Raw genomic sequence first — 16,270 nt, forward strand, 5'->3', positions numbered from 1 at the left:
TGGTACTAGGAAGCAGAAACGGAGGGATGGGTGAGCCTGCCAGCTTCAGCTTAGTTCCCAGTTCAGTGGGAGACCCCGCATCAAGGGCATAAGGTGAAGAGTGATAAAACAGAACACCTAACACCTCCTCTGAGCTCAGCATACATGTGCTTGCACATGCGCACATGCTCACACATACACACACGAACCCCAACATTTTTTTAATCCCCCACAATTCTTTGGTATACATGTAGTTTTACCATTAATAAGACATGAACACAGTTTTGCATGCTAGTGAGATGGATATGTCTGACTATTTTTACATAAGGAATTGCATCTCAGGCTGAGCCCTGGACTCTGCAGGATGCAGAGAATCTTCACATTTTCCAGAGTTTATATTTTTTTATTTCATCGTAGTCCGTGCTGAGGTCTGGGGTGTAGCTCATTCGTTGGAACGCTTGGTGAGTGTGTAGAAATCCCTGAGTGTGGTCCCAGTACTTCATAAAACCTTCATGTTGGCACATGCTGTAATTTCAGCACATGGGAGGTAAAGGCAGGAGGATCTGGAGTTCGAGGTCATTCTCAGCTACATAGTGAGTTCAAGGCCCACCTGGGTTGCATGAGACTGTTTTAAGTAGAGTTTAAGAAGAGAGCGCTTATAACAATTGAGATGTAATATGAATAAATTAATAAAATATGTTAAAATAAATAATTTTTTTTTAATTCTAAAAAAAAAGAAGAAGAGAGAGCTTACTGGGTTAAATTGCTTGCTATGTAAATGTGAGGTCAAACCTTCAGCACTTTTTTTTTAAAGGCATGGGGATACATACCTATAACCCCAACACTGGAAGGCAGGGACAGGCAGATCTGAGAATCAGCCAGCCTGACTGAAAAGGCAAACTTCCGCTGGGAAGCTCTGTCCCAAGGCCTGCACTTCTCAGAAGCATTCTAGTAGAATGGGAGGCTGTGAGCCGATTGCCATCCCTGGGGTTCAGAACTGTTTAAAAAAAAAAAAAAGTAGGGTGGGGAGCACTGCTTCATGAGAATCCTGGGGCTACTTGGAGCTCTTCTAAGGCTGTGCATAATTGTTTGTTCCTTCTGCCCCCACACACTTTGGATTCTTTTCAGGTTTAAACAGAGAACAGATTAGTCATCTTGCTTGCTCATTTCCTTGTGAAGTAAGGTAGTAAGAAAGCAGACCAGCTTAATGCTGCCACTTACAATTGTACCTGGCCTGCCAGTGGTGGTCAAATAGGAATCCCAAGTACATTAAGAGGAGAGGTGATAAGCTAGTTATGACATATTAACTGGTTATTATTAACAGATGATGCCCGCAGAGGAAGGAGATCGCACAGTCTTTGCCACTAAGGTATAGTCATACCCCAAAACTTGGAGATAACTAATTGGTTATTTATATAACTCACCAGGCTTGCTAATCAGTTATATAGCTAATCAGGCTAGAAGTTGATGTCTGACGGTAATTCCCAGGACCAATTATGTAAAAAAGAATCCTGAAGCCAGTACAGAAGGGTGGACCAGATGGTATATGAGGCTCCAGGACAATACTTTGAAGGAAGGCTTCTTTAAGAAGATCGCTCTTGAAGAAAACTATACAAATAGGTGGATGAAGGCAGGAAAAAAAACCATGTTGGTTTTGTTTGTTTGTTGTGTTGTTGTTTGGGAGTTTTGGGGTGCTGGGGGGTCAACCCAGGACCTATCGCATGCCAGGCAGATATCCCACCACTGAGAATACCCAAGCCTAAGAAATAGCATTTTACCGAGAAAGCACAAATACATGTAAAGTTAGTAGGGAAAACTACAGCTGCTCTGGGGTTCTGTTTTTGAGGTGTGCTGTGTGCTGTGTGCTGTGAGCAGCTCCTGTTGGGAGCCTTTCGTTTGTCCCAACTGTGCTTTATTAGATAGAAAGCAGCAAGTTTGCACACAGTCTTAAGTGGAAAATGTTGCAATTCATTTTAATTCTAACTAGCACAAAAAATGTACGGAGACTAGTATTTTTGCAGGTCAGAATGCAAATCTGTATTCCTAAAGGGATTTCTCTAGAAAGTTCAATGTCCTCTCTGAGGATTCTGGGAGAGGGCAAGTCCTACAGTATCTGGCAAGTCTATTATGTTAAAACCATCCTTTGCCGCCACATTCAAACTCACAAATAAGTCAGTGTTAGAATATCTCCACCTCCTTTCCGGGAGAAAGTTTGCTCCAATTGTTTCAGCACAGAGGGAACCTATCACACTGTATTGGAACTTCACACTGAAGCAGTCAGGTCGCAACTCCACAATTCAGAGTCTAGAAAAGCAAATGCCATTCTAGGGGTTTTTCTCTGGGGGAAGGGAGAATATGTTCTGTATTACTCCGTGAAGTTCATTACTTGTCCCAAGCTGCTTCAAATAGAAGGTTTAGATGGATAAAGAAAAACTAAAACATAATCTTGCTACTTGGGAAGACGTTACAATTGTGTGGCAGATTCTGGTATATAATATTAGTCCTGCCAGCATGGAGAGATTGTTTTTCTGTTGCTGTTTTTGGTGGTGGTTTTTTTGGGGGGGGGGGGCGGCGGGGGTGCTTTTTGTTGTTGGGTTGTTTTTTTGTTTTCTGTCTTCTGTTTGCATGGGGTGCACAGCAGCGTAGGTAGGCCTTGCTTAATCGCCGTGTTATACAACTTTAAGCACTGGCCAGTTCCCTGAAGTGTTTGGACACACACACACACACACACACACACACACACACACACACACACATTCACTCACTCACTCACTCACCTGTCTCCTGGGGAGCTCCACTCTCCACCTCTGTGCCTGGGAATACTGTACGTGTGTACATGTAGATCGGCTGCTTGGAAACCTGTGCCACCAGGTCACGTGGTTGTTGCCATGAGTGTGGAGGTGCAGTTTTCTTTTTCTTTCTTCCTCCTTTCAGTCTTTATTTTATTTCTTTTAAACTAAGGGGAAAGGGAGTTGCGGGGGTCCCGGGTCTTTTCAAGCCCCGGTGTAAAAGCCTTGGATCCCTGGCTTCTCACCGCCGGGTTATCTTTGGCTTCATTTTAGGGTGCCCCACCTTCCATTGAGGCTACACCTCTGGACTTTCCTCAGGAACAAGGAGCTTTTGAGGCCACCGTGGAGAGAAGGAGGCCTCAGCCTGCAGAAGTCCTCCATGTCTGCAAGACCCAGGTGGCCGAGCTGGAGCTGTGGCTGCAACAAGCCAGCGTGGCGTTTGAGCCGGAAACACTAGACACAGACATGCAGCAGGTGGTGGAAGAGGAGCTGGCTGGGTGCCAGGTAAGCCGGCCAGGCAGGACATTAGCGTTTGCCTAGTCACCAGTGCCCTGCCAAGATGGGGCAAATCGCCCTTAAAGTGGCAGTACACTTTCCCCATGGCTTTAGACTTCACATGTGTTTTGGCCTCAGCTCGTAGTTTTCACGGTGAGTCCTTGAAGTTCTTTGTGTGATCCCACCCCTTTGAGAGGACGGTTGTAAGTAAGTAACAGCCCAGAGTCCGGAATCCAAAACCAGCTCCTGGTCACATTAGCTGCAAACGTGGACCAATCCCTTTCTCAACCTGATCTCCCTCCTCCAATAGAGTAGGTTAGAGCACAGAATTTGTCAGAATTTAATGAGATGAGCTTACAAATACCTGGCATTAAAACTGTGCCCAATATTTCCTATTGTCCTTATCAATAATCACAAGATCATGCATAAATAATTAGCTCCTCAGAATGAAACTAAATGTCCTAATGGGCAAGATTTTGAAAACCGAATGAAGTTTTGTGGCCATGTTAGCAGGAGTGCCCTGAGCTTGGGAAGGGTGAGAGGATGCAGCTCCCTTGTCTCAAGTCACTAGCTGGGTAAGGGAAGGACTTGGCAGCTCAGCACAAAGGCGGAGATCTCTGTGTCTCTCCAGGGAGGGGCTGGGATGATGACACCTCAGTTGCGTGATTGCTGACACCACAGCAGAGGCTTCTTGCCGGCTGCTTGTGGTTGGCTCTCCCAAGTTGTGCCCAGCAGACCCGCCTTGGCCTCCGACCACAGTTGAAGATACCCTCCCATCTCAGTGTCTCTCTGGTCCTGCCACAAGAAGGTCTAACCGTAGGAATGTGTCCTGTGGTTGGGGTAGCCAACTCCACTGGAGGTGGGTCGCCTCCCTTTCATCTACCCAGAACTACCTACAAGGGGAGGTGATGACAGGGTTGGGGGCAGTCCTGATAGTTCTTCTAGCCCCTGGCATCCTGGTTGCCCTCCCCAGTGATGAGGTTAAACACAGCAATAGCAGGGCTACACTAAGCTGTACCCCAGGTGTCGCCAAGTTTGAACTCCATCTCCGTAAGGCGATCTGATGTTGATTTGCTACCAACTAAGTAGACCTCATGCCAAGAGCTCGGTCACTACCAGAATGCCCATCCTCTCACTGCTTAGCATCCATTTTAAAAGAGTGCGGGACTATAGAAAGACAAAATGTTGTCCACCAGGTGGCAGTACCACCCAACAAGCTTGCTGTGGGCAGACTTGGCAGGAATATGCTTCTAAGGAACCAGGAAGTGCTTCCTAGAGGCTGGGGGTGGGGAGCTGTCTGGGGAGGGTGAGCATGGATTCCCAGGGGTCATCTAGAAACACAGTGGAGGCCATGGATGGAGAGCAGCAGAGGACCACGGCAGGATGGAGGGCAGCAGAGGACCATGGCAGGATGGAAGACAGCAGAGGACCATGGCAGATCTGACAGATGGACCCTGCAGTGTTCAAGCTCTAAATGGCTGAAAATGTGCTTCATTTGAATGCTGTTTACATATTTAAAATGAATATAGAAATTGGGGGTTGGCAAGGGTGGGCGTTGGACTTGCTATGGGAAAATGGAGTACTGATCAACACGATCACTTTTCTCTCGTTTATATGACAATATGGCACATAAATGTGCTCTGTAAAAATGATCTTTATGGTGGAAAGTGGCTGGAGGACAAACAGATCAGTAAAGAAGACAATGTATGCCGGGTGTGGTAGTGCACGCTTTTTAATCCCAGCTCCCGGGAGACAGAGGCAGGTGGATTGCTGTGAGTTCGAGGCCACCCTGGTCTACAAAGAGTCCAAAACAGCCAAGGCTACACAGAGAAACCCTGTCTCAAAAACCAAAAGAAAGAAAAAAAAAGACAATGCATTTGTTTTCTTTGTAAATCAATTCCTGAAGTATTCAACTTTGATTATTAAAAACCTGTGAGTAATCAGGGGTGGGGTGGGCGACGATGGGAAATGGGACAGGTGACAGTTGGTTGAGTGCTCGTTCAGCATGAACAGAGTCCTGCCGTCAATTGTGAGTACCATGAGGCAGGTGTGGCACACATCTATGGTCTTAGCAGTTGGGAGCAGAGCCAGGAAGATCGTGGTCATCCTGAACTTATGGCCAACCTGGGCCACAAATTTTGAGACCGTGTCTCAAAATAGACAAAATATGTGAATTTATTTGTTTGTTTTCTGTTTGTTTTGGCTTTTCGAGACAGGGTTTCTTTGTGTTGCCTTAGCTGTCCTAGACCAGCCTGGCTTCGAACTCACAGAGATCTGTCTCTGCCTTCCAAGCACTGGGATTAGAAGGAAGGAACTTTTTTTAAAATTTGAAAAACTTTTTAAAGAAGGAAAATATGTGCTGGCCCTGGTAACTCATACCTTAGATCCCAGCACTCAGAGGCAGAGGCAGGCAGATGTCTGAGTTCAAAGCTAACCTGGTGGTCTACAGAGTAAGTTCCAGAGCAGCCAAGACTACCCAGTGAGACCCTATATTTAAAAAAGAACGAAAGAAGAGAAAAGGAAGGAAGGAAGGAAGAAAGAAAGAAAGAAAGAGAAAGAAATTGGTCTTCAGAAAGTAATCTACAGGGCTGGAGAGGGTGTTCAGCAGTTAAGAGAACTGGGTGTTCTTCCAGAAGACCTGGGCTCAATTCTTAGCACCCACATGGTAGCTCACAAGCATCTGTGACTCCAGTCCAAAGGGATCTGATTCTCTCTTCTGGCCTCTGAGGTCACTGCACACACGTGGAACACAGACACACATGCAGGCAAAGCATCCATAGACATAAAAAATAAATAATAAAATTTAAAAGAAATCTTTACGGCGACAAGAAAACTATGAAAGTAGTAATTAATAAAGCAGGAACAAGGAGGAGGCTAAGCGAGTCACGGGATATCAGTTGGCAGCGTTTGAAATAGCTGCTGGGTAGCAGCAGTTTGCAAACAACATATAAAATATTTGCACAACAGTTGCTGCATGGGTAAGCAAGCTGGCATAAAGTTGTGGTTGCTTTTGTGAACAGCCGCTCTGAAAGCTAGGAGTGTGTAAGTATGCACCGTTGAAGCTCTGAAGAACCCATGGGGTGCAGTAAGTAGTTTCCTGGGATAAAGGGGTTGCAAGATACATTCTTGGAAAACCTACTCGGAGGGCAAGTGTTTATTTAACTGAACTTGGTTTGAGGCCCAGGTTGCGTTTTGTGCCGGTGGCCTTGGCTGGAAGAATGTGAGGTGTCCAGAGGGCTACTGCCACTGTGCCCGGCCAGTTGGCATAGCTGCCCTTCTCCAGAGCTCTGAGAGAAGGCAGGGATATGGTGAGGAGGAATGCAAGGAGGCTGACTTATTAGGAAGCACACTTTCTGCAGCTGGCTTGTTTTCAGACTCCTGTGTAGATTGGTGGGTGATACCAGTCACTAAGCATTTGAAGTTCCAAATTACTCCTGTCTTCTGATCCTTTGGAAGCTAGATTGGCTTGAGAAAGGAAGAAATGAGCAAGGAGAAGAACTGTCTAAAGGAGTGTGTGGAATTCTTATTTACTTATTTTCAGTTCTCTGTTTGACACTTGGGCTACAGTAGGAAAAAAAAAACATAGGAAGGTTGGGGAAATATTCAGCGCTTTTCACTTAATCTTGAGCTTAAATCTTCTGCATGATTTTAAGTCATTAAGCACAAGCACATAGCTTAAGGCAAAAATACACAGGGAATTGATTGATTCCTCACAATGAGTCTAGAAGGTAAACTTTGTCGTTATCTCCGTTTTAAAGATTATTTGAGGCGCTCACGTTGGGTTCCTGGGCGAACATGGTAAAACTGGGATCCAAACCCAGATAGACTGCATAGTATCTGTGCTGTTCACCAGTAGGGTTCTTATTCCTGCAGCAAAACACCATGAGCAAACACCACGACGTGTTTACAGGGTTACTTACTGTAACAGCTGCAGTCAGGGTTGATTTAGTTACCCCCGCCCCCGCCATGGGTTAGGGGATGTTGCTCACTGGTAGGCAGCGTGCTATGTGCTATATATGCGCACAGCCCTCAGTTCAATCCTACCCCACCCTCCTACAATCCACTGTAGCTAACTCAGTGATGCTCTCTCCTAGGCCATGCTGACAGAAATTGAGCACAAGGTCGCCTCTCTGTTAGAGACTTGCAAAGACCAGGGCCTGGGAGAGTGTGGAGCCACTCAGCAGGAGGCTGAAGCCCTTTCCTGGAAACTCAAGGCTGTGAAGTGCAACCTGGAAAAGGTCCAGGTGATGCTACAGGAGAAATACAGCGAGGACCAGGTAGGCATGGAGCAGGGCCTGCGGTGCTCTGGGTGCAGGCGACAGGGCAAGTGCAGAGACGCTATCCTCATTAAAGAGTCCTAGAGCATTAAGGTGAAAGGAGCGGTCACAGGGGCTCCTGGGACTGTACTTCCATGTCTCCTCTGCACAGGTTTCTGGGTCTCCATGGTTGGGAAAGGTGGTAGGTTGGCCTGGCTTGGGTGGATTCCATGAGGCTGAGGATTGTGTTGATCATGACCTGGGATATAAAAGCTCTTTAATAAGGAAAGGTGTATTTTAAAGGAATTGGGGGGCAGCGGTGCTAGCAGCATGTCTTAGTGGTAGAAGAGCTTGCCCTGCAAGCCTGGTAACTTGCATTTAATCCCCCGAGCCCATGGTAGAGAGAGAGAACCAGTTCCCACAAGTTGTCCACCAACTCCCACACATTTTTAACAAAGTAAAGGAATTCTGTGACTCGAATTGGCTAGAAAATGAAGCCATCATAGAAAATTTTAAATATATTACATTTTTATATGAGGACTGTGGATATAGCTCAAGAGAGCTTGCCAAACATGCATCAAAACCTGGCTTCAATCCCCCACAGCAGCTAATCCTAGCACTGGGGAGGTGGAGGCAAGAGGATCAAAAATTCAAGGGCGTCTTTGGCAATATATCAGCTTTGATATAACTCTGTCTCAAAAAAATAAAAAAGAAAGGAAACAAACAAACAAACAAAGAAGGAAGGAAATCAGTGGTACACATCTTTATTCCAGCACTTAAGAGGCAGCTGGATCTATCTCTATGAATCCAAGGCCAGCCTAGTCTATATAGCAAGTTCCAGGGAGCCAAGACTACATAGTAAGACCCTACCCCAAAATAAGTAAATAAAATGTAATAAAATTAAAACAAAATCTAGCCAGGTGTTGGTGGCGCATGCCTTTAATTCCAGCACTTGGGAGGCAGAGGCAGGTGGATAACTGAGTTTGAGGCTAGCCTGGTCTACAAAGCAAGTCCAGGACAGCCAGGGCTACACAGAAAAACCTCGTCTCCAAAAACTAAAAAAAAAAACCAACAACAACAACAAAAAAAATCTATTTCTGGGGCACTTTGTCACTCATATATAAATATGTATTTATACCAATCATACAGTTCAAGTGTTCTCATGGTATCTAAAGCACTCTGTGTTTTGAAGTGCAAATATGCATCTTAGAAGTAGATCTTGCAGTAGATTTGCTTGACCGCTTCAGTGGCTCCCACTTGGTGATTTAGATTCACAGGAATGAGGCTGACTGCAGGTACACGGGCTATGCGCTCTCTCTACTGTTCTAAGGTTTTTTTCTCTTTTAAAAAGTGTAAAGTATGGGGGGCTGGAGAGCATTGTCTGTTCTTCCAAAGGACCTGGGTTTGATTCCCAGTACCCACATGGCAGCTCACAACTGTAACTCCAGTTGCAAGGAATCTGATATGTTCATACCAATGCATATAAAAAATAAAATTAAATAAAAAACGTAAAGTAGACGTAAGGGATACCGCGTAATCATAACACTATGAAGAACCTTTTGGTTCTTTCTTTTTAATTATTTATTTACGTTACATCTCAAACGCAGCTTCCCCTCCCTCCTCTCCCCCCAGTCCCCCCCCCCTTTCACCTCACCTCCCTACCATCCTCCTACCATCCCTTTCTCCTAAAAAAGGGGTGGGGGGAGGGGTTCCGTGAATATCAACCAACCTAGGCATAGCAAGTTGCCATAGGGCCAGGCGCATCTTCTCCTATTGTAGCCAAACAGGGCAGCCCAGGTAGGAGAAAGGGATCCAAAGGCAGGCAACAGAGTTGGAGACAGCCCCCCTACTCCTGCTGGTAGGAGTCCTACATGAAGACTAAGCTGCGCAACTGTTACATGTGTGTGGAGGGCCTAGTTTCATACCATGCACGCTCTCTCTGTTTGGCAGTTCAGTCTCTGTGGGCCCCGTGGGCCTACTTCAGTTGATTCTGTAGGTTTCCTGTGGTGCTTTTTGACCCCTCTGGGGTCCTTTAATCCTTTCTCCCCCTCTTTCACAGGAATACCCCAAGCTCTGCCTCAAGTTTGGCTGTGGGTCTCTGCATCTGTTTCCATCAGTTGCTGGGTGAAGCCTCTCAGATGACAGTTAAACTAGGCACCTGTCTGCAAGTATAGCAAAGTGTCATTAATAGTGACAGGGGTCCGCTGGCTCCCATGGCATGGGTCTCAAGCTGGGCTAGTTATTGATTGGACAGTCCCTCAATTTCTACTCCATCTTTATCCCGGCACAACTTGTAGGCAGGAAAAGTGTGGGCCGAAAGTGTTGTGGCTGGGTTGGGGTCGCAATCCTCCATTGGAAGTCTTTTCTGGTTGTAGGAGATGGCTGTTTCAGTTTCCATATTCCCTATGGCTAGGAGTCTTAGCTAGGGTCACCCTCATAGATTCCTGGCACTTTCCTTTGTCTTAGACTTCTAGCTTGTCCCCGAGATGCCTAACCCCCACCCGACTCCCTACTGATTCAATACTCTCTCCTCCTGTCCTCTTCTTTGAAGGTCTGGTAGAATTCTGCACTAAAACCATCTGCCTGTAGGCTTCACCTTTTCCAAACCTACTTTATTTGGGGTTCTTTAAATGCTTATACCTCCCTTCCAACCCACCTGCCCTAGATAGGAGAGAAAGGAGGTTAATGGGAACAGGAGAAGTAGACCTTGTTGAATTCAGTTCCTGGGAGCGATTCCCCTGGCATAGTTGGCAGGATTTCAGCAGACCAGCAATTCCATCAAAGCTGCTGCTGGAACCTGGAACAGCAGCTGGAACCTGGAGCCCCCAAGCATTCTCTGGAGCGGTCTCTCTAGGAGCGTCTTGAAGTGGAGCGATATAAAAATAAAATCTCCTCTCAGAGTCTCTAGTAGGATATGTTTCAGCTGGCAAAAACCAATCCCTGCCCCCCAACCAAGTGGTTGGACTTCTGAGTGGATAAACATCACCTATTATCTCACAAGTCTCTTCCCCATCCCACACTTGGGATCAAAACAAAAAACATGTTTACATCCAGTACATATCCCACACTTGGGATCAAAACAAAAACATGTTTACAACCACTCCATCTGCCCCTGGGTGTTTTGTTTAGTTTTGTTTTGTTTTTGAGGGGGGTGGGCTGGGAGACTTTTAATAACAGCTTCTATAACCTTAGGGGTTATAGGTCTATTTAGATTGTTTCCCTGATCTTGATTTAGCTTTGGTAAGTGGTATCCATCAAGAAAATTGTCCGTTTCATTTAGATATTCCAATTTTGTGGAGTACAGGGTTTCGAAGTAAGACCTAATGATTCTTTGGATTTCCTTGGTGTCCCTTGTTAACTCCCCCTTTCATTTCTGATTTTGGAAATTTGGATATTCTCTTTCCGCCTTTTAGTTAAGTTGGCTAATGGTTTGTCAAAGAATGGTTTTGTTTATTTCCTGCTGCCTACTCCTCTTGGGTGTGTTTGCTTCTTTTTGTTCTAGAGCTTTCAGGTGTGCTGTTAAGGGGCTAGTATGAGATCTCACTAATTCCTCGTTTTGTTTGTTGGTTTGTTTTTTGAGACGGGGGCTGTCCTGGACTAGCTTTGTAGACCAGGCTGGCCTCGAACTCACAGTGATCCTCCTGCGTCTACCTCCCGAGTGCTGGGATTCAGCTTCACTATTTCTTTATGAAGGCACTTTGTGGTGTGAACTCTCAGCGCTGCTTTCATTGTGTCCCATAAGTTTGGTTATGTTGTGCATTTGTTTTCATTTAATTCTAAAAAGTCTTTCATTTCTTTCTTGACCCAGTGGTCATTGAATAGAGAGTACTTCAGTTTCCATGGGTTTCTGTTATTTTTGTTGTTGTTGACGTCCCCCTTTAATCCATGGCGGTCTGATAAGATAACATGAGGTTATTTCATTTTTCTTCTATTTGTTGATACTTGCTTTGTGACAAAGTATATGGTCAGTTTTGGAGAAGGTTCCATGAAGTGCTGAGAAGAAGTTATATACTTTTGTGTTTAAGTGAAATGTTCTGTACATATCTGTTAGGTCTATTTGATTCATAACATCTGTTAGTTTCTTTCTTTCTTCCTTCCTTTCTTTCTTTCTTTTTTTTTTTTTTTTTTGTTTAATTTCTGTCTGGATGACCCATCCATTGGTGAGATTGGGCTGTTGAAGTCTCCCACTATCAATGTGTGGCATTTAATGTATGATTTAAACTTTCGCAATGTTTCTTTTATGAATGTGGATGCCCTTGTATTTGGGGCATAAATATTCAGAGTTGAGACATCATCTTGGTGGATTTTTTACATTGATAAGTATGAAGTGTTCTTCCCCATCTCTTTTGATTAATTTTGGTTGAAAGTCTATTTATTAGGTATTAGAATGGCTACTCCAGCTTGTTTTCTTGGCTTTGTTTGCTTGGAAAATCTTTTCCAGCCCTTTATTCTGAGGTAATGTCTATCTTTGATGCTGAAATGTTTCTTTTATGCAGCAGAATGATGGATTCTCTTTTCATTGTTATTGGTAATGTGTGTGTGTGTGTGTGTGTGTGTGTGTGTGTGTGTGTGTGTGTGTTTAGCTGGTTTTCCTGATGCTGGCAGGCCTCAAGGAAAGCAGGTAGAGCTATGAGGTGGGAAATGGAGCACAGGAGATGGGGTGCAGTTCACAGCTGTCTTTTTGGGTTTTGTTCCTGGTTTTGTTTACTTTGTTCTTTTAAAAAAGATAATAAATTTCCTGACTTTTACAAATTTCCTGGACAGGGCTAGAGAGATGGCTCATTGGTTAAGAGCACTGGACACTCATCCAGAGCTCCTGAGTTCAATTCCCAGCAACCACATGGCAGCTGACAACCATATATAATGAGATCTGATGCCCTCTTATGTCTGGTGCTCTCTTCTGTCCGGCAGGCATGCATGCAATAGAGTGCTTATATAAATAAATAATTTTTTAAATACCTGGACAAATTGGACTGAGGAAATGACATGATAAAAGATGATCATCTCACTAAATGTAGTAGCTCAGGAAATAGATAAGAAATAAGTACATTAAATTGCGGTAAACAGCCAACAGTGGTGGTACACCCCTTTAATCCCAGCACTCAGGAAGCAGAGGCAGGAGGATCTCTTGAGTTTGAGGCCAGCCTGGTCTACAAAATGAGTTCCAGGACAGCCAGGACCATGCAAAGAAACCGTGTCCCAAAAAACACAAAACAAAACAAAAAGATAAATAATAGCACCGCTGTCTACTCTGTTCTGTTGCTGTGTTGGTAGCTGAGATCTTTATGGGTCTTCCTAAATAGTTACTCTGCCATTATGGAACATACATGTGTTGGTTGGTTTGTTTTTTAGCATCTCGCCACTCTCAAGAAACCGTCAGAGCCCCACGGTGTCCTCCTGCCAGTTAGTCTTTCTGAGTCCATCATAATTGAAAGGCCACAGTTTAGCAGACAGAAAGATGCTCCCCAGCCGCAGGTAATTCCCACCCTCTCACTTGTAAAAAGATGGTGTTTCTCTTTGAAGTGAAGACTGAGGGCTTTATGACTGAAGTATGCATGCTTGGGCCTGGGCACCGAGCCACTGGCTACATCGCTTCTGTCTGTTTCAACTGGAGACAGAACCTTGATCCTTCACTAGGTTGCATCTTAAACTAAGTGGCCACCTCCAGGGCAAACTTAGCTCTGTAACAGCAGCCCTGTGTTGCTCATTGTCTCAAAGCATGTTCATTAATAGTTTTTCCATGTGCATCCAACACAGTTTGAACAACACTTGGCTGTTGTGTGGTTAGTTTATGTGTTTGTTGTTCATTGTATCTTTGGGGTTGTTTGTTGATTGCAATGCTGGGTATGTAACCCAGGACTTAGCACATGGGAGGCAAGAGCTCCACCAGAGAGCCACAGCCATAGCTTTTGACTGAGTTTTGGGGAAATAGGTGATAACAAAATAAACAAATGAGAAAAGAAAGTGGCAATGACTTGGGAAGTGGCGCAAAACTAGATGATTTCAGCAGAAGATATTTTAGAGTGCCAGTTGGAAAAACTAGATGGGGGAAGCCATTTAAACTGTGTTCACTTACAGATTCTGGAGTTAAAACCATTAGAACAGAAAGATTTGATCAAGTTCACAGAGCTTAATGCTAAGAAAGCATGGCTGCAGCATTGCCAAGAGGATAAAGATGCAAATCAGCAACCAGCCTCAAGGTAAACCATTTTAAAAATTCTCTTCTTATTTTTATGTGTGTGGGTGTTTGGCCTGCATGTATGTCTGTGCGCCATTGCATGCCTGGTGCCTGAGGAGGCCAGAAGAGAGGGTTGGATCCCCTGGCACTGGAGTTAGAGACAATCGTGAACCAAAATATGGGTGCTGGGAATTGAACCTGGGTCCTCTGGAAGAGCAGCCAGTGTTCTGAACCTCCAAGCCGTGTCTCCAGCCTTAGATAAAGCATTTTTAAATATGTTGGACAGTTTTAGATGTTTTGTTTGTTAGGTTTTTCATTTGTTTTCTTCTTTTTTGTTGTTGTTTTTTGTTTGTTTGTTTTGTTTTTTGAAACAGGTAGCTTTGGCTGTCCTGGACTCACTTTGTAGACCAGGCTAGCCTTGAACACATAGATCTGCCTGCCTTTGCCTCCCTGAGTACTGGGATTATACAGCCTGGCTGTATTGTTTGTTTGTTTTCTCTTTTGTTTATTTAGTTTTAAGCAGGGTTTTGTGTAACCTAGTCTGGCCTCAAACTTGCTACATGACCTTCTGATCCTCCCTCCTGGCTTGTGTGGTGCTGGCAGTCTAACCCAGGGCTGTCATGCTTTTTAGAAGCACTCTACCAGCTGAGTGAGATCCCCAGTTTCATTTTTTTTAAAAATTAGGTTTATTTATTTGATAAGTATGAATGTTTTGCCTTTGTGTATATATGTGTACCACCTGTGTTCCTGGTGCCCACAGAAGTCAGCAAGAGGTCATCAGATCTCCTGAAGCTGAACTTAGGCAGGGTCATGAGCTCCCATGAGTTCTGGCAACCAAGCCTGGGTCCCCCTGCAAGAGCAGCAAATGACCTTAACCACTGAGCCAACTCTCTAGCCCTCCCAAGCCCCATTTGGATGCTTATTGTTAGGAGAATTGTTTGTTTTTAAATCCTGCATGAGACATTGTGTAAATGTAATGTGAGGTTGTTTTTGTGTCAACTCTTTTCATCCTCCTCTCCCCCCACGCCAACAGCAATGCCGTTAGTGCTGGAAATGCAGCTCTGGATTCAGCCTTGCCACCCCAGGGCCAGAGTGGTGATAAATGGCAGTGTCTTCACCATGAACTAGCATCAAGACCAAATTCCCCTGCGCCTCAGCTCGTGGAACCTCAGGTCTGTGCCTATCTGTCTTGGGAACCCGGTGAGGGCTCATCCAGAAACCATGTGTGCCCCACACACTGCACCCGCTTAGTCTCAGAAGCCGAAGAACCCCATGGCTTCTTCCCCTGGCCCATCCCTCCTTCTGTGCCCCAGTAGCACCCGTGTCTCTGCTCACTACACTGCCCATTTGCTTATCCTGCACATTAGTTAGTGTGTTGCTGGGGACGATGGATGATTTTGACTCAGTTTCCGGAGGTCATCTGTGAAGGGGAAGGCATGGCAGCTGGGGCAGCTCCCTCTATGGTGACAGGAGCTTATGACGTGTCCTGTTCACATCTTGATGCATCAGGAAGAAGGGCGGGACTAATAGCAAGGCCACACTGTTACCCTCAAATCCCATCCCCGGTGGCCTCCACCCTCCAGAAAGACCTCATAACGCTAAGGTTACTTTTCACAGCAAATGCCAGCAGCCCACAAGGGACACTCTGAATTTAAACTATAACGGCTGGGTGTTCCCCATTAGACAGTGAGAGAAGAAAGTCCATGTCTACTTGGTTTTCATTTGAGTACCTAGCACAGTACCCATGGCAATATGGAGTCTTGAGGACCATCTGTTGAATGAATGACATATACCGACTTCTGCAAAACACCTGGAAAAGCTATAGGATGGTGTATGCGTGTCATTCACTCATCAGAAGCTTCTGTAGAACCGACTACAGCCAATGGCTTCTGTCAGTTCATATGCCCCTCCAGCACTCAGGTTTTGACAGTCATGTATTTAGATGGCCTGGACAAAGGTCCTCAGTGATTTCCTGATCTCCAGTCTGGTGGGAATTTACATCTTGCTCAGAACCTTATTCGACCATTCAGAGTAGAATTAACCTCCTAGGTAGTACTTTGTCTTGGTTTCTCCTTGTTAATCAAATTATAAACCATGTATATAAGGGTCTTTTAAAGTGCCTATCATCAGTTCTTTCCCCCAGAGAGTCCTCTACCACCCCAGTCTGTTTTGTAAATATAATTTTCTCAGTGAGTTTTTGGCACTTTCATACATGCATCTAATGTATTTTGATCATATCCACTTATATTCAATTTCCTTTTCCCCAACTTCTTTGATGTATAGCTCCCACTCCCTCAAAACTTTATGCACCCATATATATATATATATTACACTGGTTCTGGTTTTGTTGGTTTTTTGAGACAGGGTTTCTCTGTGTTGCCCTGGCTGTCCTCGAACTCATTCTGTAGTCTGATGGCCTCAAACTCAGAGGTTCGCCTGCCTCTGCCTCCCGAGTGCTGGGATTAAAGGTGTGCGCCACCACTGCCCAGCTTTTTCCTAAACATGATTTAAATCTCATTCTAAGCATTGGCTATGCAAGGAGCCCACTGGTAAATGAACTAGTACATGATAAA

General features: G+C 44.9%; 1 protein-coding gene across 1 annotated transcript in view; it reads left to right on the forward strand.

Annotated features, from left to right (window-relative positions):
- The window catches only part of Syne2 (spectrin repeat containing nuclear envelope protein 2), a 316,624-nt gene that overhangs the window by 211,368 nt on the left and 88,986 nt on the right, over positions 1-16,270 (forward strand). Inside the window, exons 66-70 of the mRNA XM_051147456.1 lie at positions 3,042-3,272; positions 7,358-7,540; positions 12,872-12,994; positions 13,598-13,719; positions 14,731-14,869. Of these exons, the coding sequence (XP_051003413.1) occupies positions 3,042-3,272; positions 7,358-7,540; positions 12,872-12,994; positions 13,598-13,719; positions 14,731-14,869 (798 nt within the window). The remainder of the gene's footprint in view (positions 1-3,041; positions 3,273-7,357; positions 7,541-12,871; positions 12,995-13,597; positions 13,720-14,730; positions 14,870-16,270) is intronic.

The sequence above is a fragment of the Acomys russatus genome, chromosome 1 (assembly GCF_903995435.1).
Source record: "Acomys russatus chromosome 1, mAcoRus1.1, whole genome shotgun sequence".
Lineage (NCBI taxonomy): Eukaryota > Metazoa > Chordata > Mammalia > Rodentia > Muridae > Acomys > Acomys russatus.